Consider the following 27,457-nt stretch of genomic DNA (forward strand, 5'->3'; position numbering starts at 1 on the left):
TCTTAAATTCCATTTTAAGGAATTTGCCAAATCTTTAGTCTGTAATTTTAAACAATGCATTCAAGTAGGATGGGCACATGCCTTTAAGGTTTTTTACTTAAAGTGGCAGCATGTGGGAATGAAGCCAGGCTCACCCTAATACCATAGGTAAGGAATAAAAGAACAGAAAAGAATTCTTCTTTTTGCCAAATGCCAAAGACCTAACTGGACTATAACATTATATATGTATATAAATATACATATATATTATATATTTATGTGTATTTATATTATTGGTATAACTCACATATATATAAAATCACATAAAATCATTATGTATAAATTAGGTGAAAAAGAGAACAGTTGAATATACAACAGAATTTCTATTTTGTTTGCATGTTTTGAATATATAAAATATATGGTGATGATGTCTGAATGCTTTAGATAGGATTCCAGAAATTAATTTCTTTGTATTTTTTATTTTACTTAACTTTTCCTAGATTTATTTAAGTATATATATATATATATATATATATATATATATATATATATATGTATGATGTACGTATTAGTGAGCTTATAAACTATTGCATTTAAAGAATTACAACAGACAATGTACGTAGTTTTCTCAGTAGTACAAATATCATCCCTAGTACAAAGTATTTTAAACTCTGTCCTGTGGTGTTCTGGATTGATTAGTTTCTTAGAGGGGCTAAAACGGGATATGACTTTCTTGTGAAACAAATAAGTCCAGAAGGCATTCCCTATACATAGGCTTTTATTTAGCAATCTGCACACAGGCTAAAGTTCAAAGCAATGTGAATAAATGAAAGTCAGATTTTTTTCAATATTAAAAAGAAATGCTTAAAAAGTCAAAAAGGATCATCATTGATCAGTTTTTGTTAAAAATACTTTTATCAGATTAGCTATGTACTTTGATTCTGATTTGTTACATCTCCACAATTGTACCGGTATGTGTCAGTAAGCCTTAGACCATATTAAGGAGTTAACTTACTCAAAAATGTTTTGAGGTAGCCATTCCTCAGCCTTCAGTTGTAACTGAAAGAAATTGTTTCTCATTATAATCCCATACCTACCTCCCACTGGTCTCCTAGTCCTAACTTTTAGAGCAAGGCCAATGCCTTTTTCTCTGAATATGTGTTAAGTATTTGAAATCTTCCTCCTTCCTAAATCTTCTCTTGGCTAAGCTAAAAATTCTAAGTGATGCAACATTTTGGGAGGGGATGGGGGCTCAAATATAAGATGTTCTATCAATCCCTGCTAAATTTCACTTTATTACTTTCATCAGTTGGTGCATTCTATGAAGATATCCAAATATTTATTCTGGGGCCAGTCCATTAGATATCTCTCCCAAGTTTATGTTCTTCCTTCCTTTGAAATACACTGAGAAAACATTTAAAAATTATAAAAGCAGGAGTCATCTTTATTTTTGAGTTTATGAATAATCATAAAGAGGATGGTGAAGATAAAATTATTTGAATCCATCTTTAAAATTTATCTTGTGGACCCATTAGAAATATTTAACTATTATTTTGAAATGATACATAAAATAGTCATATATATGCATATGTATACATATATGTGCTTTTTAAATATCCAAAACACGTATTTACATTCTAATAAGATAATTTAAACAGTGACAGATGTGGTACTATGCAAAAATATTTCCTGAATAATCAGATTAAGCTCATGAATAGGAGGTGATTTATTTTCTTATAATTTCATAAACACTAGTTTAGTAAGAATAATGAAAAATTCAGTTTTCTAATGATAAAAATTTAGTTTTAAATAGGCTATATCATGGTTTTAAAATAAGACCTTCATGTATCTTTAAGTTGTGAAAGAGTATATTTTAGGTTTTTCCAAACAATACTAATACACTTTTGCAGAAACAGGTTAGGCTGGATTTTTAAATATTTAAAAATTTCCTTCTTTAAAAAAGCATTTTTTTAAGTAAAGGGGTTAGGTAATCTCTAAGGCACTTCTAGTTTTTTTTTTTTTAATCCACTAGAGAAATACTCTATTAATCTCAGAACTACAACTTCAGTAGTCAGTCACTGTACCCATTTTTAAAACTGCTTTTAAATGATTACTCTTCAATTTTCACACAAAAAACAATTCTGTTTAGACGTGGATAATTCTGCAGTGATCTGTGAATACTTAGTTAAACCTTAGCAAAAGATCAGAATAATCTGCTTAAACTCTTCAGTGGCATACACCACTTTGCTGATCTTCAGATGGATTTATTTTGTTTGCTGATGTTTGACTTTGATTTTGTACCATGAGACACACACCTCAGATATGCTGTGAAAAATATTGCTGACGTTGTATGACCCTTTTGAGCTCTCAGCTTGATGAACAGCAGTAAGTAGAGGGAGACCACAGCAGCACAGGCCGCCTTCGTCGTCCCCTGGCCACCCCCTCCCCGTCTGGCTCTCAGGAGAAGCCGTCTTGGCATTTCTCGGGCACATTGCCACCTTCTTCTCCTCTCAGATAGCATTCAGGCCCCCTTTGGCTTTCCTGAACTAATGCTTCCTTCTCTGGGTCACACCCCGACACAGAGTTGTCAAGGAATGGCCCAGAGGCTTCCCCAGCTCTCTCTCTCTCTCTCTCAAATGAAGTCTGCTTATATTAATAAACCTGACAATGATTCTTGGGACCTCTAGTGCCATGCTTATGACTTAGCATTTCATGTTTGCTACTTTTGAGGAGAATTGGTGGTATTGCCCCCTGAAAACTGAAATGCAGAGTGACCCAGTGACTACTTATTTAGCCCACGCACTGAGCCCCTCGGCCTCCCACCCCAGCTGCTCCCATCTGCCTACCTCCAAAGGGGCAGGCCTGAATCTGGCTCTCCCCTGAATCCAGGAAGCCCTGGGAAGAGAAATCCAGGTTTGGATCAGGTTTGTTTCAAAGGAACAACGAGGGGAGATGAGGTAGGGCACTGCTAGGCCCTCTCTAGAAGGCCTGGCACTGGCGCACAGGGCCCCTCATCCCAGCTCTGCCACGGACCTGCCCTGGGATAGATCACTGCTTCTCTGGGCATTAGTTTCCTCATGTGCAAAATAACAGGGCACCTGGATCATTTTCAGGACCCCTTCTGTTGTATCACCTGTTCACTTTAGGCAGACCTGAAACAACCAGTTAACCCCAGAACCAAATGAACCCCCTCACACCACTCTGACCTTTCTCGGTGTGGATGGAATGTCCAGCGATAAGGTGGCACTTGTCTTCTCATCAAGCTAGTTTGTATTACTTGCATTTATCTTATTTTGCTATTCCCACTGCAGATAATATACAGTTGAGTTCACGCCAGCTCACCTGGTACAAGATATCTCTTTAAAGGAAAGGTTAGCAGCCAGTGCTTGGTATCTTCACAAAGAAAATATTTTGAAGTGGAAGAGGCCAAGATGAGGAAAGAGCAATCAGGTTGTCCTACAGAGTTAGAATCTCAAACGGATTTTTTTTTTTCTATGTGTGGATAGCACAAACAAAAACTGCAAACAAGGACAAAAAAAGGTAGCTTTATTTGCTCCCTTGCCCTCTTCTCTGTCTTTCCTCCTCTTGCAGCCCTTGCAGCACTGGTCTTCTTCTGCCTGAACTTCTGTTAAGAACAAAAGCAGGTCTCCCAGAGCAAGTTTACTGAGCAGAACTGGCAGTGGTGTTCTCTCAACCAGAGCAATTCATCATTAAAAGCCACAAGATACGTCTTGACAGGAAAGGAAACATTTTGAAAGCGAATAGTTAGAGAAGGATCACTACCATTCTCACCTTCCTCTCGTCTGCCATTGTTAGCACTTTAATTTCATTTCTTCTAAACCTTTTTTCTTGGCATAGGTTCTCTTCAATGTGGTGTAATGATGAAGTATATGGATTCCACAGCTTGTTTTCCCACACTTTCACATAGCTTTTAATGGCTATGTGCTAATCCCCCCCCAGGGGCAAGTGGCACTGTTTTCTTAACCACCATTCCTCCAGATTGAGTCTCCCCAGGTACTTGAGGGCTGGACATGGCAATGGAATGACACCAAGTGGTCAGTGCTCAGTGTCAAAATCTTAGGTGCTCTGGGAAGCAAAATCTCGGATAGAGATTTTAAATATGGGTAGAAGTTCATAGGCCCCATCTTCTAGATGTTGAAGAGGCGCCCATCAGGAGCAATTTCTTTTTCTTTTTAAAAAATTTTGAACAGCTGTACTGTGATATAATTTACATACCATACAATGCACCTATTTAAAGTATACAATTCAGTAACTTTGAGTATGAGTTTGTGCAACCATCACCATAGTCAATTTTAGAATATTTATGGTCAATTTCTATGACAGGTGAGAAAGCAAATACCTTAATTCCACATGGTATTTGAAATCAGTTTTCATATGTGATTAGTTTTACAATTTTTTATTTAAATTGATATTTCTCAGACAAAGACAGTAGTTTAGTAATACCCTGTAATGCTAGTGCTTCTACTCCTCGACAGGTGAGGGACTTAACGGGTTCCCTCATGCCAGCACACGCAGTTCCCCCTTGGTGTGAGTGAGAGAACAGATAACACACCATCTTTGCCATAGGGCCAGGCTTAATTCTGGGTTCCTATTGCTGGTGCTGTGTTTTGATCTGCCTTAAGTTTGGTCAGGCGTTGTTGGAAGAGCTGGTGACTTTCTATTTGGATCCCTGTGGGCTTCCAGACCCCAGCTGGCTCCTGACTCCAGGGGTCCTGTTGACAGCCAGGTGTCAGCTTACTGCCTTGGCCCCCAGGCCAGTGCTCTTGGATTTGATCGGACCTCTTGCTGCCCTAGAGTCCTCATTCTCCAGGTGCAGATCCCAGCCCCTGACACCTACTTGGCTCTCTCCCCACTGTGAGCAGGCCCGGCCGATCGGTTTCATTCTGTTGTTGCCCATGCCTTATTTTGAAATCATGAGTGATTCTCTGCACTTAAGCGGGCCTCTCTTCACCAACTAAACAGAAAAAGAAGCTCATATTTCAAAGGTCATGTTTCCACATTCGAGACTTCTAAGATATACTAAGAACCAAGAATAAACTAGATTGAAAAATAAACCTTAGTGATTTTTTTGGAGCAAAGATGTTTAGCATGTGTTATGTATAAATGAAATATCCAGCAATGCAGGGTAGTGTATATCTTAAATGAATTAAGACATACCTCCATCATGAAATACACTCAGCTATTGATATTGACATTTATTAAAAAGCTTTAATGATGAGGTTAAATGCTTATACCGTTTGGTCAAGATTCAGTATTTACAACTGCATATAAGGAATGGTCTCAAGTATGTAAAACACTCCCATGATGAAATAAGCAAAAGTTATCTCTGCTAGAAAATGATTATTTTCTTTTCTATATTTTTCTGTACTTTCTAAAATGAGGTATGTATTCCTTTTACAATCAGAAAAAGGTATATTAACTTTTTTAAAAACAACTTTACCGAAGTATATTTTACATATCACAAAACTTGCTTTTTGCAAGCGTACAGTTCAATGCTCTTTAGTAACTTTGTCAAGTGGCACAACCATAACTGTAAATAAGTTTTAGAACATTTTCATCACCCCAGTAAGATCCTTCCTGCTGATTACAGTTTCTACCCTCTGCCTCAAGCAACCATTAATTTACTTTCTGTCTCTATGAATTGGCCTTCCCTGAACTTTTCATGTAAAGAGGATCATGCAATGTGTGGTTTCTTTTGTCTGGCTCCTTTCACTTAGCATAATGTTTTTGGGGTTCATCCATGTAGCATGTATCAGTTTGTTCCCTGTTATTACTCAGCATTCCATTATATAAAGGTACCACTTTTTGTCTATTATCTCTATTGTGTGTAATATCCATCAATCAATGGACATTTAGGTAGCCACCAGTTTGAGGATGTTATGAATAATGTTGCTGTGAACATTCATGTGCAAATCTTTATGTGGACACATGTTTTCATTTCTCTTGGGTAGACAGGTAGAAGTGAAATGTTGGGTCACAGTAGGTTAGCTTTAGGCTTAATGCTGTGAGAAATTGCCAAACTGTTTTCCAAAGTGTTTATATTAACTTTTATAAATTCTGCCCCAGAATTTAAAGTCTACCTCCAAGCATTTATATCTGTCCATGGATTCTTCTGTCCTCTTCCCAGCAAATGTCGCTGGTGACAAAGGGACAGTAGTATAAAAGTTATACTTGTATTGCTGCCTGACATCATCTTAAGCTCCCAGTAAACAATGAATTCTCTACTTGGCTTTTCTGGGCTGTGAAAATTTTTATCATAAAGAATTTGAGTATTCAAGAAGGAAGTATACCTTTTACCCAGTTGCTCAGTACCCTTGGAAATTTTTTATGATTATTGAATAGGCAGCCTCACCTTGAAAGACTCTGGTTGGCTCTAGATAGAATCTAATCATCAAGAATATAATAAATGTTGACTACATGCCCAACACTCTGCTAGGTGCTGTGGATTATAAAAAAGAAATTTATGCTGTCCTTGCTCTGAAGAAACTTAAAACTTGACTAGGAAGATAAAACTAAATACATATTAAACAGAGAACAATTGAGGACTCAGCAGATTGGGGGATAATGAACTAGAAAAATTAAATCAGACAGAAAAAGGAAGGCAGAGGCTTAATTTTGTGTTGAGCATTTACTACGTATCAGGCACTGTTCTAGTTATTGGAAATATTGCAATGAACAAAGTAGACAAAATCCCTACACTGAGAGAGCTTACCTCTAAGGGGCCATGACAGTAAGCAAAAATAAGTTAAATGCGTAGTTTATTAGATGATGGCAGTGGAAAAATAGGGAAGTGAGCGAGGGAGTTGGGTGTTTGTGTGCAAATTAAAGCAGGGTGGTCAGGGACCATGTGTCTTAGAAAGTGTATACATATGGGCCAAGAGCTGAGAGAATGAAGGAATCAGTCAGGAATCTGTTTAGGGGAAACAGTGTTCCAGGCACAGAAAACAGCAAATGCAACAGCCTGAGGAGTTTGAGGAACTATAAGAAGCCCAGTGTAGCTGGGGAAAAGAGAGCAAGGGAATGAATAGCAGGTGACAGGTCAGAAAGGCAGTCAGAAAAGGAACAGTCTGAGCAGGGCCTTGGAGACCATTCAAAGAATGCGTCTTCTATGCTGAGTGAGACAGGAATCCAGTGGAAGGTTTTGAGCAGAGGAGTGTGACAACTGGACGTGCTGTAACACAGTTGCTGTGGCAGTTGTGCCAGGAGTAGACTGAGGCTGAGCTGAAAGGTGAAGCAATCCTAATATAAGCTGGTCACAGGGATGGAAGTGCAGCACGGGGAACATAGTCGGTGGTTCTGTAACATCTTCCTGTGTTAACAGATAGTAACTGCTTTAGTTGGAGAGAGGATTTAATAATGCATGTAACTATTGAATCACTGTGTTGTATACTTGAAACTGATATAATATTGTAGATCAACTGTACTTCAATGAAAAAATACTTTAAGAAAACTTGAAGTGTGAAGCATTGAGGCCAGTTGGACGCTGTTGAAATAATTCTCAGCAGACAATAACGGTTTGAAGCAGTACAGCTGCAGTAGAGGAGGTGAGCTGAGGTGGGCGTAGTGGTATTGTGAAGCAGGGAGCCCCATGAACAAAAGACAGAGGTGATCAGGGGACACTGAAGAACCATCCTGGACTAGTGCAGAGAATGATAAGTGGGGAGAGGTTGGAGGTGAGGCTGGGTAATCACGGTAGGATTGCATTTGGTAGGGGGCATAAGGCAGGCAGCCTGGAGTCAGAAAAATAAGACTTACCTTAGTTTGTTAATGTGCTAAACAAAATATGATAGACTATGTGCTGAAACACAGAGATTTATTTTCTCACAGTTCGTGAGGCTAGAAGTCCCACATCGAGGCGCTGGTCAGTGGGGCTCCTGAGGAGATCCTGTTCTGGCTTGTATGCAGCTACCCTGTTACATCCTCTCATGGCCTTTCCTCTGTCTTGGCATGGAGAGAAATGGTTCAGGCCTCTGTCCCTCTGAGGGAGAAGACATTAATACCATAGTACTAGGTCCCCACCCTTACGTAACTTTAACGTAACCTCATGTAACTTTATTACCCCATGTGACTTGAATTACTTCCTTAAGAACCCGATCTCCAAACACAGTCTACGTTGGGAGTTATGACTTCAACCTGTAAATTTGGGGGGATACAGTGAAGGCCATAGCAATGTGGCTCTCAAGCAGAGAACTTTGGAAGACAAATCTAATATTGGCTCCTAGGATGAATTGAAAGAGAAAAGTCTAGGGGACTAATTTAGAAGCTATATTGTGAGAATCAAGACAACAGATGTTGAAAGCTTTGACTTGTGCACAGAGAAGCTAGGTAGGGAGAGAACCTGAGTGGAATTCCCTAGATCTGCTGTATTTTTGCTACAGAAAAGGAGTTTTTCACCCTTATTCCCATTTATTTATCATACTGTTGAATATATTGAATATATATGACAGAGCATCTATCAGAGGGTATACTAGGCATACAAATACACCCTTTACCCTCCCATACACATACACACCCAGACACTCAACTGCATGTAATTTCACTCATCCATACCCACTCGCACATACCTGTATTCATCTGTGATTCATGGATGCAAATGAAGAAGAAAATGAATGAGCTCGTAATGTAAGTTTGAGAGAGAAAAAGACTGGGTAGGAAGGAGGGAGAGTCAAGAGCGGAACAGTGAGGAGAGAGGGTAGAGCCAAGATGCACGAAGTCCAGGGGAGGACTCAGGACTGTATGCGGTGAGTTTCTCTTCAAACCATTCTGGGATCTAAGTTACACACATTTTCCACTACTCCATGGATATGTGTCATACTAGAAACCAGTGTTTCATAGGGAGGCACATGTGGCATGCAGACTTGGTGCATGCCCTTTGTTCAGGTCTATATAAAGAGGTCACCTGGCCAAGGTGAACTCCTGGCTTTTGCTCTGATGGGCAGTGTCTGCTGACTCCTCTTCTATTAGAGTGGCCTGGGCTGAATGAGGACAGGATTTTCTAGAAGGGAGATTCAAAAGAAACAAATACAAGGTAAAAGAGGTAAAGCAATTTAATCTAACTCTGCAGGTATGCTGACTGGGGTCCACCAACAGTACAAGGGCAATAGGTGGGAAGGAAGGGACAGTCTTGCAGAGGAGCAGCAGTTGAGATAATGCAAGGGTTACTTACAGCCTCTGGAGTCACACTGACCCAGGTTTAAATCTCAGCTTTCCCTCACTCGGCAGTGTGATGTTGAACACATTATTTAACTTCTATGTGCCTGTTTCTGTAACTGAAGGACACCTGGAAAAGAAAAATACTTAGCTTTTAAATTGTTCTGAGGATTAAATGAGATAATGTACTTAAGGCCTTCAGCAGAGCTTGCACATAGTAGGCATTAAAATAATTAACTGGTGGAAGTTGTTTTTTAAAATCCAAAAGAAAAATCATTCACAGTGCTAAAAAAAAAACCAGCTTCCTGGGGAGCTTATTTTTAAAAATCTTACTAGCTCATAGGACTTGAGCATGGTGGGAGTTATCTTGGTCAAAGAAATATTCGTCAAACATCCCACTGGTAAAATGAGTTTTCTCACAATCCCTTTCTTTGTGAGACTGAATATGGAATGCAATAGAACTAGACAAAAATCCCACTCCCAGTTTCCTGACCACCAGATGCATGATGACATTTTCTCAAGATATTTATTTGCTGGATATTTTTCCTCCAAATAATGAGGCATTATTGTGAGATATTGTTTATTATAAAACTCTTGTGTTCCTGCCATACATACCAAAACAAAAGGCCACATTACAGTTGCTTTATGTTATAGTCAAGAACAAAAGAAAGTAATATAATGCTGTGAAATGTTATACTGTAGCATGGTGGACACTGTCCTCCTGTAGTTTTTTATATCAGTTTAAAATATACATATTAGGAACACTTATGTATTCTGCAAGCAGCAGAACGTTTAGCTGGACCCTGCTTATGCAAAAATTATGTGCCTTCATGTGCACTGATAATTCTTGAAGAACAGACAATAATCTGTTGATAGTAATTATATTTAAGGTCAAGATTCTTCCACATTTCCTTATATATCCCTGTGTACTCTTGTGTTTAATTTGTAAACAATGAACATATACTATCTGCAGAATAATTTTCTGACCATATGCAAATGCATACAGGGAAGAACTTTACACCACCAGATTACGAGTAGGTCTCAGTGCTGTAGGTATAATTTATGGAGAAGGGATTTAAAAATTGTTACCTGATATTGTCTTTCAAGATGAGAGATAAACATAAATAAATGTCTGCCAGTGTGTGTGTTCATGATAACTATAATATTGAGGCAGTTAATTTACAGCCTAATTACTGTTGAGAACAAGGAGTTCCCACTCAAATTACCTCCAAGCAGTCCCAGGGTCACTCTGTAAATGTGGGGAGCTGAACTGCAGCATTTTCACTAAAATGAGGTAACCAATGGAGTTCCATCCAGGCCCTTCTTGGTGACAGGGATCACCTCCTGGTTGTCCTACCTAATTGTCCACCAGGATATACCTTTGCTGCCTCACCCAATTCTGTTCAACACTTTTCCTTGACTGAGTCAGAATAATGATTCTCAGGGCTATAGCCGTGTTATAAGGGATCCTCTGTCCCAGCACTGACTATTTTGCTTTTTATTTTGCATCCTCACATGATCTCTTAGATATTATGATAGAAAAGCCAAACAACTTTTTATAACCAAATTGTTCCACATTCTTATACAAAAATAGCATTTAACTAATGAAAAACTTTAATCTCATAAGAAGTCTCTTGATATGTGGGTATAGCAATATGTAACCTAAGCTTGAGAATGAAGTCAGTAAGAGTCCCCTCAAAAGCCCTCGAACTGTATGGCAAAGTTCAAATAAAGATCAGAATAAGTGCTCTAAAGCTTAAGGGAAAAACATTCCAAAAAGTAGGAATCTTAGTGAAGACATGCTAAAATGCCAGTTTTTTGGTAGATACCTGCTAAGGTGGGCGGATATAATCTTTTCTGCAAACGTCTTCAGTAAATATACAAATTTATATACATATACTTTCTACTACTAAAATGGATATATACATATGTATAAAAACATACAAAACTTGTGGCTCCTCCACCCACCCAGGAATCATTTTTAACTCTTCTCTGGACAGTGAGTGAGCCTAAGATGCCTAGTATGAGAAGAGCATATGGAGCAAGATGCTTCGCCTTGTTCAGGCTAACACAAGAGAAACTACACAGCCAGTGAACTCCCTGCTTCCATTTCGCAGGACAGAATCTGCTGAGCCCTGCTCTGTTAGGATGCTTTGGGTGAATGAAGACAAGACTTTCCACAAAGGAGATTCAAAAGAAAATACCAAAAATCTCTCTTCTATCACAGTGAACCTATGGGTCTTCTGAACCCCTCTGTATTTTCCAAAAACATCTCACAATAACCTCCTCCTGCATGGCTGATTTCCCAGATAGTAACACTATTAAAACTCCCAGTGCTTTCATGGTCATTTGTGAATATGCATGTGCACAGAGAGATGAAGAATTTGAGTCACCTGGACACACATTTCCAGGTGAGGTTAAATAAGGTGACGCTCTGCCTTCTTGTTTTAGCTTTCATACTAAAAATAAGTGTCCTTTCTGAGTTCTATTTAGTGCCATGTTTTTTGTATTGTGTTTTTTATTGGTGATTTTTAAATAGGCCCTAAGCACAGAGTTGAGGTACTGTCTAGTGTTCCTAAGAGCAAGAAGGCTGTGATATGTCTTGTGAGGAAATGTTAGGTAAGCTTTATTCAGGCATGAGTCAGTGTTGTTGGCCATGAGTTTGAAGTTAATGAATTAATATAAATTAAATAAGGTGTCTTTAAACAAAAGACACATGAAATGACATTACATATTGATCAGATGATGAATTGGCTCACAGAAACCTAGCCTTGTATTTCCCCCTAGTTATTTTTAGAGAATAACTTAATGGATGAGTGTATTAATGTCTTAGGAATGCCATATGAATTATCACAAACTTGATGACTTACAACAACAGAAATTTATTCTCTCATAGTTCTGGAGCCAGAAGTCCAAAATTAAGGTATGTCAGGGCCACATTTTCTCCAAAGGCTTTTGGGGAAAATTCTTTCTTGCCTTTTTCGTACATTCTCTTGGCATTCCTTGGTGTGTGGCGGCATAATTCCAAAGTCCGCCTCTCTCTTCACATTGCCTTCTTCGTGTGTCTGTCCAAATGTCCCTCTACTTTCTCTTATAAAGACTCCAGTTATTGGATTTGGGTCCAGACTAAGTCCAGGAAGCTTTTATGTTATGATCTTTAATTAATTACATGTGTAAGAATGCTGCTTTCAAATAGGTCACATTCTACAGTCTAAGTGTACATGAATTTTAGGAGGACACTATTCAATTCATTCCTATAGGTTTAATAACAGAGTACATGCAGCTAGAGAGAGAATAAAAACCTTGGAGAATGGACACTATCCAAAATAAAGCATAGAAAGGCAAAAAAGAAAAAGATGAGGGGAGTAGAATTTAGGGTAAGGGATATAGGTGAGAAGGTCTAACATATTTATTGGAGTCTCACAAGGAAAAAAGAGAGAAATGGGGCAGAAGAAATACTTGAGGAGGTAATGGCTGATACTCTGCTAAAACTAGTGAAAGATATCAATCCATGGATTCAAGAGACCCAACAAATGTCAAGTAGAATAATTGTTAGAAGTCAACATCTAGAATTAAAAAAAAAAAAAAGTCCATATCTGGAAACATCATACATGGTAAAACCGTAGAAAACCAAAGACAAAGAGAACATAATAAAAGCAGCCAAAGAAAAAAACTTCAAATAATAATCTTCAAAAAATAAACTTCAAAGGAGAAACAATTAGATTAACAGTTGACTCCTCAATAGAAACAATAAAAACAATAGAAACAATAAAAACGAGTAAAGTTGTTCAAAATGTACAAACTTCCAGTTGTAAGATGACTTAAGTTCTGGGGATGTAATATGGAGCATGGTGACTATAGTTAATGACTATATTATATATTTGAAAGTTGCTAAGAGGATACATCTTAAAAATTCACATCACAAGAGAAAAAGTATTTTGTAACTATGTGAGGAGATGGATGTTAACCAAACTTACTCTGGTAATAATTTTACAATATATACGTGTGTCAAATAATTATGTTTACACCTTAAACTAATACAATGTTGTATGTCATTCTACCTCAATAAAACTGGGAAAAACAATACAAATCACAAAACAATGAAGCATCTTCAATATTCTGAAAGGAAGTTAATGAAATAACAGCAAACTTAGATATCTATACTCAGTGAAAATATCCTTCAAAAATGAAGGTGAAGATGTTCAATCTGACGCATGTTTAAATACAAATCAGAATGAGATATTAGTTATCTGACTGGCAAAAATAAAAAGTTGGATAATACCAGGTTTTGGCAAGGAGGTAAGACACAGACATTCTGAGATACTTTAGCAGTGGAAATATAAACTGTTATAGCCATTTTGTGGGACCATGAGAAAAAATTTCAAGATGCTAAGATGTATATATATATATATATACACACACACACACACACACACACAAATTCCATTCCTAGGAATTTACTAACATATTTGCAAAGATACATATATATGGGGATGTATATACAGAGGTATGTATATAGGATTTCAGTACCTTTTTAAAAAAAAAACTGTAGTTAAATTGGATTACTCATAATTCTTGGTTAATAATTCACTTCATCATTGATCCATTCATTCCTCTTTTCCCCCACCCTGCCTATATGTTAATATTATCATGAACTTTGTATTTATGATTCCTTTAAGAAGTTTTTAAATCTTAAATATATTTGACTACACAATATGTTTACTTTTCCTTATTATCTTTGTAAAAAATATTTATATCATATCTTCTGAGACATGGTTTTCACTCAAAATTATGTTACTAAGACTGATACAATGTTTGGCTATTACTAATTCATTTTTACTGGTGTATTATGTTCTATTGTGTGACTATACCAAAATTCATTTACTGATTCTTCTTTTGTTGAGTACTGGGGTTTCAGTGTTTTTGTTAATAAAAGCAGTGCTGCTGTGAACATCCTTGTAGATGTTTCCGGGTACAAATATACAAAAGTTTTCCTAGGAGTGGAATTGCTGGGGGTCACAGGATATACAAATATTTAAATTTATATAGTAATATCAACATAGTACTAGAGGTCCTGTCCATGGAAGATGAAGAGATAAAAGGCATCCAAACTGGTAAGGAAGAAGTTAAACTGTCACTATTTGTTGATGACAAGGTATCATACATAGAACATCCTAAAGACTCTACCTAAAATCTGTTAGAACTAATAACTGGATTCAGCAAAGTTGCAGGATACAAAACTAATACACAGGAATCTGTTGTGTTCCTACATAATCACAATGAACTAGCAGAAAGAGAAATTAGGAAAACAATTCCATTTATGATTGCATCAAAAAGAATAAAATACCTAGGGATGAACCTAACCAAGAGGTGAAAGATCTATACTCTGAAAGCTGTAAGGAACTTATGAAAGAGATTAAAGAAGACACTAATAAATGAAAATCTACCTCATGCTTATGGATAGGAAGAATTAATATTGTCAAAATGGCTATCCTGCCCACAGCAATTTACAGATTCAATGCAATTTCTTTCAAAATACCATGGCATTTTTCAGTGAACTAAAACAAATCATTCTAAAATTCATATAGAGCCATAAAAGACCCTGAATAGCCAAAGCAATCCTAAGAAAGAAGAACAAAGTTGGGAGGATTATGCTTCCTGACTTCATGCTATACTGCAAAACTAAGGTAATCAAAACAGCATGGTACTGGCCCAAGAACAGACCCATAGATCAATGGCACAGAATAGTGAGCCCAGATATAAACCCACACATATCTGGTCAATTAGTATACAATAAAGGAGCCATGAAAATACTATGGGGAAAAGATAGCCTCTTCAGTAACTGGTGTTGGGAAAACTGGACAGCTACATGCAAGAGAATGAAACTGGATTACTGTCAATACCATACACACAAGTAAACCTGAAATGCATCAAAGACCTGAATGTAAAACATAAAACCATAAAACTCATAGAAGAAAACATAGACAAAATCTCTTGAACATAAGCATGAGCATTTTTTTTCCTGGGCACATCTCCTCAGGCAAGAGAAACAAAATAAAAAATGAGTAAGTGGGACTACATCCAACTAGAAAGCTTCTGTACGGCAAAGGACACCATTAGCAGAACAAAATGGCAACCTATAGTATGGGAGAATATATTTGTAAATGTTTTATCTGATAAGGGTTTACCATCCAAAATATATGAAGAACTCATATGTCTCAACACCCAAAAAGCAAATAACCATAGATTAAAAAATGTATGGAGGACTTGAATAGACTTTTCTCCAAAGAAATACAGATGGCCAACAGTTACATGAAAAAATGCTCCACACCACTAATCATCACATAAATGCAAATCAAAACTGCAGTGAGATATCACCTATACCAGTTAGAATGGCTACCATCCAAAAGACAAAAAATAAGAAGTGTTGGTGAGTATGGGGAGAAAAGGGAACCCTCCTACATGGTTGGTGGTAATGTAAATTGGTGCAGCTGTTGTGGAAAGTGGTATGGAAGTTCCTAAGAAAACTAAAAATAGAAATACAATAAGATCCAATAATTCTACATCTAGGAATTTACCTGAATAAAACAAAATCTTTGATTCAAAAAGATATATGCACTCTGTTTATTACTGCATTATTTACAATAACCAAGTTATGGAAACAAGTTGTATCCATTAGTAGATGAATGGATAAAGAAGAGGTAGTACATATATACAATGGAATATATTGTTCAGCCATAAAAAAGAAATCCTGCCATTTGCAAAGCATGGATGGACCTAAAGGGTATTATGCTAAGTGAAACAAGCCAGGTGGAGAAAGACAAATACATATGATTTCACTTAATTGTGGAATATAAAAACAAAATAGAACAAAACGAACAGTTATCAGTAGAGTTCAAGGACACTGAGAATGGGCTGGTGGTCACCACTGGGGAGGGGTTGGTTGAATATGAGGGGGATAAAAAGGCACAACATTCTCTATCTAATAATAGTTGGTCATGGGGATAGTAGTACATCATGGAGAATACAGTCAATGATTCTGTAATATCTTCCTATGTTGACAGACAGTAACTGCATTGGGGGGGTGGGGATTTAATAATATGGGTAACTGTTGAACCACTGTGTTGTATATTTTAAACCAATATGATTGTATATCAATGATACTTCAATAAAAAATACTAAATCAACAGTTATAGTTGAAGATTTAAATAAATTCCTTTATGAAATGGCAGGAAAAAACAGCCCAGAACTCAACAGAAATATAGGTTTGAATAACAATACTCTTGACCAAATTGTTCGTGGAACATTATGGAATATACATTTTAAAGTATAAATGGAACAATACAAAATTTGTCCATACCAAACTACAAATTTCAGTATGTTCCAGTGAATCGGTATTATAATGACTATATTCTCTAAATACCATGTATTAAAATGAAAAATCAATAAAAAGAGGGTAGCTGATATATGCCATGTTCGGAAACTTAAATCGCACCTTGCTGAATAACTCTTGGGTTAAAAACAAAATGAAAGTCAATTAAAACTTTAATGTTAATAGTTTTGAGCAAATTTTAAAAGTTTGAAAATGATTCAACTCAAGGTGCTAAAAAAGAACCACAGATTATACAAAAAAAATGAAAATGAGGAAATTATAGAGATTGTGGCAGACAGGAATCAATGAGAAAACAACAAAAACAATAAAGATGAACCAAAAGCTGGTACTTTGGAAAGGCTAATAAGAGACAAAATAAACAAATATGGAACAAAAGGAGGGGAGTAATAAGCACAAATATACTGGATATTAAAAAAGAAATGAATAATGGAAACTGTATCCTAATAAAGTTGATGATCTGAATATAATTAACAAATAAAATGCTAAAACAGTACAAGAAGAAGCAGGGCACTTAATAGATGAATAATCACATCTGAAAGGATGAATAATCATTAAAGAAATTGAAATAGTAATTTAAAAATCTTACTATTTTTAAAAAGTCTGTCCAAAGAGCATTACAAATGAGTTCTTCCAAATAACAGATTATACTCATACTATATACATTGTTCTAAAAAATAAAAGTGAAAGGTGCTTATTCATTTTATAATGTAAATTAACCTCAATAACTAAACTGATTAAAGATAATCTAAGAGAAAATTATTGGCCAATTTCACTAAAGAATATAGATGGAAAACCTCTAAGTAAAATGTTGGCTAATAAACCCAACATTGTATTGAAAAAGTATATGTAATCATCCATGTGAATTTATCCTAGAATGTAGGTATGAATTAACACTAGAAAACCTGTGAGTGTAAGTCACTATGTGAATGGATTAAAAGAGAAAAATAACATGTTCATCTTATGAGGTTCATAAACATTTAATAAAGCCTATTAATGATCAAGACAAAGACACAAATGCACATACACACGCACAACACTTCAGAGCCTAGGGACAGAAGGAAACTTTATTTAATGAAAGCTAACTCCCCAACTCATCATAAACTTTGCCTCTAGTGGAGAAACTCAAGATGCTTTTTCTTTGAGACAAGAATGCGGGCTGTTACCACTCCTGTTCCACGTGTTATTGGAGATACTGAGCAATGATGTAGTGAGATAAGATAAATAAGAGGTACAGGGATGATAGGAAAAGGTTCACCAAGGCTGATAGATTAAAAAAAGTCACTATGTGAATATTGGTATCATTCTTCTATCCCCAAAATAACCAACTAGAAAATGTTTTCGGGAATAAAACAGCATAAACTATAAAGATTGAGAAATACAGTAAACAGTACACAAGATCTTCATAGAGAAAAACTAAAAACTCTCAAAAGTGACATAAGACTTAAATTAATATCCAAATTCAGTGCATTTCCAATTAAAATTCCAGAGTACTTTAAGACAAACTGATTCCAAACTGACATAGAAAAATGAAAGTCCATGAATACTGAAATAATTTTAAAAATGAGCAGTGAATTGGGAGGGCAAATTCTATAATTAAGACATTACTCAGATCAGTAATAGAAACACAAAGTGACCAGTGAGGGAACACATAGAACAGTTAAGCAAATTAGATAAATATATACTCCTTGCATATGTACAGACTTAGTAGTTGAAAAAGACAGAATTATAGATCACTAAATTAATAATAATTTAGTAACTTTTAGTAGACAGTATTGAGAAAAATAATTCATTACACAGAAAAAATAAACCTTGGTTCCTGCCACAAGTCATACACCAAAATAAACTTCAAAAAAAACATGTAAAGGAAGAAACTATAAAACTATAAAAGAACATTTTTGTGATATTAGTGTAAGAAAGGACTTCTTAACAAGATCCAAAAAATTGTGGGCAAGGCGGGGGATAAATGGATAGATTGAACAACATGAAAGAGTTTTGTTCAATGAAGGAAACCTAAAGACAATGATTCAGAGGATATTTCCAAGTCTAAAATAAGACAGGTAAGGTGTTAATATGTAGAATTTACAATGACCTCTCACAGATCAGTAAAACACAGGAAGCCAATAACAGATGGTGAAGAGTAAATACTGCATATAAAGGGAAACCTGGATGGCTAATAAAAGTGTATGAAGAGATGTTCAAGCTATGAGTAATTACAAAAATGTAAGTTAAAATTAACAGTAAAATCCGATTTCAGAAAGTCAAATATCACCAAAGGTTTGTCAAGGATAGGAGAAAACAAACCTTTATGCACTATGGGTTGGAGCATAAGCGGGGCAGTCATTTTGATGAGTAATCCAGCAGTACTTGGTAAAATTAAGTATTTATGCCCTAAGACCCATTTTTTTCCCCAGATAACACATCCCCAGAGTAATTTTTTGCATAAGTCCATAAGGAGAAAGGTATAAAATAGTAATCACAATGACTGTAGTAAAGATTTGGAAGGAACACAGATGTCTATCACTGTTGAAATGAAGATTAATTGTGGTGTATGTGTGAAATGGGAAGACAAAACAGTCTGAAGTAATGAACTAGGTAACATAGATAAAAAGTTTTTAAAAGGAATGAAATATACCATTTATGGAAATTAGAACATATGCATATTTTTTTCAAGGTATACACATACATACATACATAAACACGGGGAAAGTAAATGGAAGACCGGACAGTATGCCATATGCCAAAGATTATGATTTTCTCAATTCCGAATACCCGAGGTTAAAAAGAATCACTCAACTAAGGAAACTGGAGCCCAGAGAGGTTAAGTGACAAGGTCTCAGTTCTTGGCCAGATGAAGAATGCAGGTCTTCTATTCCCCAGATCTTTCCAGTCCACCACACTACTCTCCTTGGGAGAGGTATGGAGTTCACATGTTTTGTGAACAAATCCCATTTGTCAATTGTTTCCTGATTTTCGATTGTGGAAAATGGCCACTATAATTTGGAGATATGACGACCTGTAAATTATTCTACTATCTTCATGAGCATTCAAGTATGAAAGCAAATGTGTAATTTCAAATAAAGCAATTTCAGCTAAGGCATATTGTTGTTCTACTGTCAATTTGAGAGTACTCAGACCACCAGCCCTTAACTGTTATTGTTTATATTTGAAGTAGTTCCTTGGAGTCAAATCCAAATATTTCAAGAATTCATGATTTTGGTGACATTAACATCCAGCTATACTGATACCCAAAAATAAAATATATATAAAGATATAACACTAGAGAGGTTGGCAGCTTTGGTAGGGTTATAAAAATGTTGGGTAAAGTCATGGATTTCATATAATTGTAGTTAGTGGGCATCAAAGAAAAAATTTTAAATGCTTATGAACACTGTTGGAAAGGGGAGAAACGGGTTTTAAAATATTTTGTAGGAAGAGACACTATAGAAGGCTGTTATTAATGTCTGGAGTTACAGTCTGCTCTATTTCAAAATTCCCTAAGTTATTCTACTTAACATTCAGATGTAAAAAAGGTCTTTTTTCCCTATGCCCTAAATTTGTAACAAGAAATTAATGACCATGACGATTTAAAGAAGTTCCTCACAGTCCAACAGAAGAGCTGGAACATGCCCATCACTCCAAAAAAAAATGGTCATTAGCATCGCCAGACTTGTATTTTTCTAAATCCTAGGGCCCTCTGTGCCCCTTTTATTTACCTTGCAGTAGCCTTCAGTCTAAGTATTATACTTAGCTTCAGTCATACTACTCTTGTTTATTTCCAAGCTCCGTCCACTTTTCTCTTGCTTGCTCTGTCTTCTTTTGCCAAAAACAATTTTTTTCACTCTTCTCATTTTATTTATGCACCAGTTGCTCAGGAAAGAACCTAGGAGACATCCTTTACAACCCTCAGTTCTAATTCATAAGCAAATCTTGTCAGCTTCTCCTGATTCTGTGTACTTCTTTCCAAATCCTAGCCTGAAAGGCTCTATCCAGACTTCTATAGTGGGGTCCTAACTGGTCTTCCTGGTCACACTGTTGCTCCACATAATCATTTCTTCACACAATAGCCAGAATTCTCTTTTAAAAGGGTATATCAGAATTTAAATTTCCAATAAAATCTCAATTCACCACTTCAAACTCTTAAGATTACTCATCTGGTCCCTGACCACCTTCACCACGTTGTTTAACATTACACTACACACATTGCTTGAATTTGGTATATCCATCACCATTTCAGATAGTTAGCCTCTGCCTGGACTGCTCTTCCCCTAGATGTGCATGGCTAGCACCTTTTCCTCATTTATGTGTGAAGTCAAATTTCACATACTCAGAAATGCTTCCCCATCTTCATTTACTGATTGATAGAATTTTTCTCTATCTGAAATTATCTTACCTGCTGTTCCCCATTGAACTAAGCTCTTTGAGCACAGGGATAATTTACTCCTTATGATATCCTTCAACTTTAGGACACAATGCACAGTCCCTAGCACGCAATAGGTACACAATAAATATCTGCTAAATAAACAGGTAAAGAGGTTACAGACAGGGCACATTTCTTTTAAATTTCTTTCTTAACTGCTTCTTGGTGATAAAGACAACAATAATGTGAAAGTTTTAAATATCAACCCTACTCTACTCAATAAAGTACATTAGTTTGTAGTCCATATTCATTCACAATACAACTTATTTAATAGGTCCAAGATAGGTAACCCTTCCTCAGTTAAGGCCACTAACCTACAGAGCAGTCATAATGCAAAACTTTAAACAGCTTTCTAGAAAGAAAAGAAGATTCTCATTCTTTACTCTAACAACTGAGTTGGGACCATAAAACTTTTAAGTATAACAAATAAAAACACAACTCAAAGGATTAGGCATATATTGCTTATGTAGTTCCTTGCTAGGCCAGTGCTATCAATACACCACTTACCACTGCTATTTGAAATGAGCTGAAATAGGTAGCAGTTAATCTGCTTCACTCCTTTCCTCCTATTCTCAACTACTTGATAGTCCAAAGGATTTGCAATGGGCAGTTAACAGTGGTTTTATGCATTTACACTGGCACCTTGGCAAGTCGATTAGTCTGAAAGTTCTTTTGATTTTGAAAAGCTGTCTGATCAAAGCTGTACTTTGAGTTAGAGTTGGCTCATTCCACTAAATTGAAGGATACACCTGAGAACAGTGTTTATTTTTGGATCTGTAATAAATTCACTAGTGGCTTAGATGTTGCAACCCTTAAAAGGTTCATTTAAAGGTACTACAATAGGGATTTGGAAGAGTGTATTTCTTATCTGCTTCTTTCCTTGGCTTAATTTCCTGCTTAGCAATGTTTTAATTTTATAGTGCAGGAGTAATTTCTGAAACACTTGTTTGCAACATGGATTGTTCCAGGAGAGATCATTAAACAGGACTGAGGAGAGGCAAACTCCTTCATAAATGCTTCCAAGCTTTTAACCCCTAAATTTCAAACTAAACGAACAAGATTTTAAGTACTGTTTTCTGAGAAACACTCTTAAAATATTCAAAAACTATTTTTACAGAAGTATACATTACTTATATATATATCAATTACTTGATCAAATATACAAAAATTTGAAGTCACTGTGCTGGTCTTGGGCTAAGTAGTACCTACACAGTAAATATTGAAGAGGTAGAATATGTAATTTTTATTACTACTACTGAGTGTATACCTCCAGTAAAAAATCCTTGAGTACCTAAGTCTTAAAAGCACCTTTTGAGCCACCCTGCACATTATCAGTTGATTCTCAAGTATTAACTTGTAGCATTTTCAGTTCCAGGTACACATCCTCTGCCATGTTCCTGGTCACCTGCTTCCTATAATCTAACAGTGTGAACTCAAGGAATTTGTCATTTCTAATACTATCAGGAAACACAATTTATAATGGAAGCAACTATGTAATGTTGTAAAATCAAACAATTCTGCATTTAATTATCCTCAGTTATTTAAAATAGATGCATAGAAATTTAGTATTGCAGTAGTTTAATAGAAGATAAGCAAACATTAAAAAAATTAGTTATTCAACACAGCATTATGTTACTAATATGGTAACTAAACATGCAAAAACTTTTTTTGACTTCATGGGATGGTTAAAACTTCGATTACTTTTTAAAAATCTCTAAACTCACATAAAATGAATAATGTCCAATATACAAACAACCCCATCAATTAAAAAATGCCCTATTTCAGAATTTTTTTAAAAAAGGTCACTTTTTTTAAAACCTCCAGGTTATTATGTAAATTTAGACACTTGTGTGCCATTGGAAACTTGATCATAACATGGTAGTAACCGGGTACACTGGCAATTCTTTTCATAGCATCTGCCTGAGTCAGGAGCAAGTGATATTAAGTAGTGCAAACTGGAAAAAAATCACTGTGGTCTTGGGGATGAATTTTTGTACTCCCACAAGTATGTACACTAATGCGTATGTATAAACACATATGCTCACAAAAAAATAGTACTGGCCAGCCATTAATGTGGAATTCCTGACCAAGGTTTAAAATGTAAACTCCTAGCCAAGAGGAAACAAGGTTGGCCCCAAACACTATTTAAGAAATATTTTCTTGCTTATCCTAGGTTTTTATGGTAGAGTTAGCATCTACCTTTGATGCTGTAAGAATGATTTTTTAATTACTCTAGAAGGTTTTAACACACTAAAGAACCAAAAATTTAGAGAACCACACATTGATTTCTTCTGGGACATTACTTAAGTTAAACATTTTCAAAATTCAAAAGCAAATTAAGTAATACTAGATTTCAGCTTTTTGAGAATTTTGAATCACTGATTGACACAGTGATTGTTTTGTGATGCTTAGTATCATAAAACATAAATTCTCCAAATGGCATTACTGTTCTAATTTGCCTGGTAATTCTAAAAATTAAACCTGTCAAACCTCATTTAATTGATTCAAGGGCAAGTAAAAAAAAATTCTAAGCTATTGGTTAACACATGCCATGAAGGGCACCCCCCCCCAGAAGGTACGTAGTAAAACGCAGTTTATAGATCCTCTGATATGCTTACACTAAAGAAGAATCTCTGCTATGTCTACGTTAAGGAAGTTCTTACAAATTATTCCTTCTTACAGTTGTATCAAAACAATATAGGATGCTGTTGGTGGGGGAAGGAGGGGAACCCAAGGCGAAGACAACAAGTAAAACCTCCAAAAAAAATGAAAGGAGAAAAAGTTTTGATTTTGGTCACACATATGAAGATCAAAGTCCTTAACCTTCAAGTTCTGAGACATGATACCCAGTTTCATTTTAAGCACCTGGATAGTATTGTTTAACCCTTTGAAACAAAACAGTTAAAAGTCAATTCCTTATAATGTTAACTACGTCTCAAAATTTTTTGAAAAATCTATTCCTTATTTTTTAATGTTGAAAACGTTTATCTGCTTCAAAATGTTGTAAATCACATAGAATGAATAAACCACATATGAAGAATGGAACACCTAGCTTTGCTAGAGTTTATGCTTGTTCTAAAGACCTGACTCCACTGAAAACCTCAGATTTGAAACACTACTACTATTATTTCTAGGCAGCAGCACTGCAAAATAAAAGGTTAGAGGGTATCTCTGAGTCCCTTCAAAAAGGTGAGAGGAATCCACTAGGCAAATACCTTTTTATCCTATGGACTAAACTTGTGTTCTGTACCAACATAATCTGCTTCATATACGTGATTACACATGCTCACTTCCATCTCCACTCCAAAAGAAAAGCGCACTTACCTGTGTTTACTGAAGAATTATAAAGACTATTGATTAAAAAGGAAAATTTCTTTAAAGATTTTTACCATACAAATATTATAAATATTAAGAGCTGTTTTTCAATCTGCGACAAACCGATGTCTTATTGTAAGGTAACAAAAAGTACTATACTGCCCACAGTTTAGACCTTTTAAAAGTCTTCATTAAAACTATACTCCCAATGTAATATCAGATTCTCAGTAGTCTTAGTGTATCAACCTTTAGTTACAAGGGGCTCATGTAATGAATGCAATACTTAGTGCATACATACTCATCTTGAAAAAAAAGTTATGTTACATTAAGATGTGGTAAAGAAAATATATCTAATCAACAACTTTAGAATTAATAAGTAATGGAAATCCAGCTTTTCTGGCAGGTAGTATCTATTTGCAGCAGCCAAAATTTGCTATGGAGTGAGTTTACCCAGATTTAGAGGCAAGAAAAGGAAAAGGAGATAAACATTTCAACATGGTGTATACTGCTTGTTATTAGTTTTCACAAATGAGGGAAAGATGCAATCAGCAATCATTAAATGCTAAGAATTTGCCGATTAGTATTTAACTTTCCTTTACTTATATTTTGATAAGCAATCTCTAAAATTTCAACTCTGTAAGATTTGATGCACAAAAACATAGAAAATGTTTCAAGGGAAAAAATAGTTTTAAGTTAGACAGGCTGTATCAAAAAGTTGTGTTCTAGAACAAATTTGTCTAATGACATAAAGCCTGTATCTAGGAAATAAAAAAAAAAAGCCTATGTGATACAAACAATCACATTAAAGACTTTGATATAATTTTGGGTATTGCTATATACTTAGTCCAGTTTCCCAAATGATAGTAAGAGCATGCTTTTTTTCTGGAAACTAGAAGATGCACTGTTGCATGCAGCAAAGATATTACAGGAGAACAGGGCATTGTTAAGAGTTGGAGTGTGAGAGCTAAATGACATCTTTCAAATCCCTTGAATTCTAATTCCATCATCTTGCAGTTAAGCAGGGCCTTTCCCCACAATTACCACATGCATACATATTTGAATACAGGCACAGAAACTTGTCAGTTTTATTTGGGTAATAAAGGGTCTCCAAATTATATTGAAAAATAAATCCTAATTATGTACTCCTGTAAAAAAATTTTTAGCACATTTTTCACAAATGGTTTATGTAAAAGAGAAGAAAATACACATAATTTTATATCTTAAACTTTTTTATTCCCTACGAGAGACATTTTGTCCTTCATTTTCTTTCAGTTTTCTACAATTTCCAAGTTGCACCTGTATTTAATACTGCTTTAATCTGTTAAAGTCATTAACTCACTGCTCTCCTAAATCTAAGGATTATATAGTTTTAGTATAAATATATATCACATATTTTCGTAAAATTTTGACAAAACCGAATAAGCATGCCTTGTTTTAAGTCCATGCTCCTTCCACTGTTTATAAAATCTGATTTAATGATCAAAAATTGGTTGTCATTCTTCGGTTACAACAATCTTCCTTCTGAATTGCCACTCACTTTTTTTTACATAACAAGCAATAGAAAAACCAACGAAATTATCTTAATCTTAGTTCTTCCTTTTGACGCTATAAAATAATATGAACTCTTTTTCAAAATGAAACAAATACATCCAAAACGCAATACATTCAAATGAGCTGTATCTTCTTTAAGGTAGTCACCTTGGAAGACCACAGTTCATTCTCCTAAGCTACCAACCACTGCTCAAAATACCTTTAAAATAACTCTTTTGGGATCATCTTCAAAGCCAGTTGCATATTTTCTATTATTATCTCCAGATAGATTTATTTTTTGGAAACTGTCAAAAGTCAATTGGTTTCAAGTAACAGTGACTATAAAACAATCAAACTTGGAGACATTTTTTTTTTAAACAACATGTTAATTGTGTAAAGTTAATAGTGTGTATGACTTAAATTAGCTCTGAATGTAATTCTAAAAGAGCAAAACCCAACAGGTTCTGAGCAATGGCAGATTGCTGGAAGTAGGAAATAATTTTCCAGCATGATCACTATGCAGGGTAACATTCATTTAGCTGTCTATGTTCTGGCATATTTGTTTAAAGTGAACATTCTGAGAGTTAAATTTATTCTTTTAAAAAGGAGTATCATTCTTAACAAAAAAAAAAAACAAAAAAAGAACTTTATTCCTTTAAAGCATCACTGCCAAAGTAAGCACTATACAAGCATTTTATTAGAAACTAGTTCTTACTTTATCAATAAAGACTACTTTAAAAAACTTGAAAGCAAATAACCAACCTATTTGCTCCCAGGCTTTTTAAAGTCATTTACTCAAGATAAAATAACCTGAAATTTCTAAGGTACTAAAAAACAAACAAAAAGCCCAAATGTAATAAAAACACATCAAGAACCAAACTACAATTTCTGAGCTGCACTGTTTATTTTGCTGCTTGAAACCTAAGTGACAGTATGCCACTATCATTATGGGGTTTCATCTAAACCTTTAACTACACTGCAGGTACAGAAATATACGGACACGTTTTTGGAGAATTGACATTTTGCAAAATGCAGCAAACATTTTAATTTATACATGAGAAAAGGAAGTGTTCAAAAGTATATGCATTTCAAGTTATTGCAGGTTATTTGTGAGAGAATTTCTGCAGGTAAAACATGTTTAAATTTAACCAACAGTAGCGTGTCAGTGTATTTAAAATCATGACAAAAATCTTCTCTCTGGTCATGTTGCCCATGACAAATTACTATGATGTTGTATGTTTAGGGCAAGATGTCAATATAGCATAAATCCCATGGCATTTTGGTTTTCTTCTGGAGATTAAAGCTGTTTTTCTTGGGATAAATGCAGCAGCAAAACACAAACCAGTTGATCAAAAAAAGCACTTCTGCCATAACTCCAATAATTTTCAGGACACATCAACCGACAGTAGTTTTGCCATTCCCAGTTCTTTTAAGGATTACATCTCTGCACTGTTGTCTTAAGTGTGTCTGTAAAAGCTTGTTCTCTGTTAAGCCAGTTTACTGACTACAGCCTGGTTGAGAGAATTTAGTTGGTTGGTCCATTTATCTAGTGCAGTATATCGGGCACCGCCCCTCTTCTGATGATCTAATTCAAGGAGTTGATTGACTTGATCAATTCGGCCATGAATAGTGCTGGAAATGAACATATAAAA

General features: G+C 35.5%; 1 protein-coding gene across 3 annotated transcripts in view; it reads right to left on the reverse strand.

Moving 5' to 3' along the window:
• Positions 1–24,334: 24,334 nt before the first annotated feature.
• Positions 24,335–27,457, reverse strand: part of COPS2 (COP9 signalosome subunit 2) — a 34,292-nt gene continuing 31,169 nt past the window's right edge. For all 3 annotated transcript variants that reach the window (XM_036895146.2, XM_057488791.1, XM_057488790.1), the window contains one exon: positions 24,335–27,437. In XM_036895146.2, the coding sequence (XP_036751041.1) occupies positions 27,293–27,437 (145 nt within the window). In that variant the 3' untranslated portion in view covers positions 24,335–27,292. The remainder of the gene's footprint in view (positions 27,438–27,457) is intronic.

This window comes from Manis pentadactyla, chromosome 11, assembly GCF_030020395.1.
Source record: "Manis pentadactyla isolate mManPen7 chromosome 11, mManPen7.hap1, whole genome shotgun sequence".
Lineage (NCBI taxonomy): Eukaryota > Metazoa > Chordata > Mammalia > Pholidota > Manidae > Manis > Manis pentadactyla.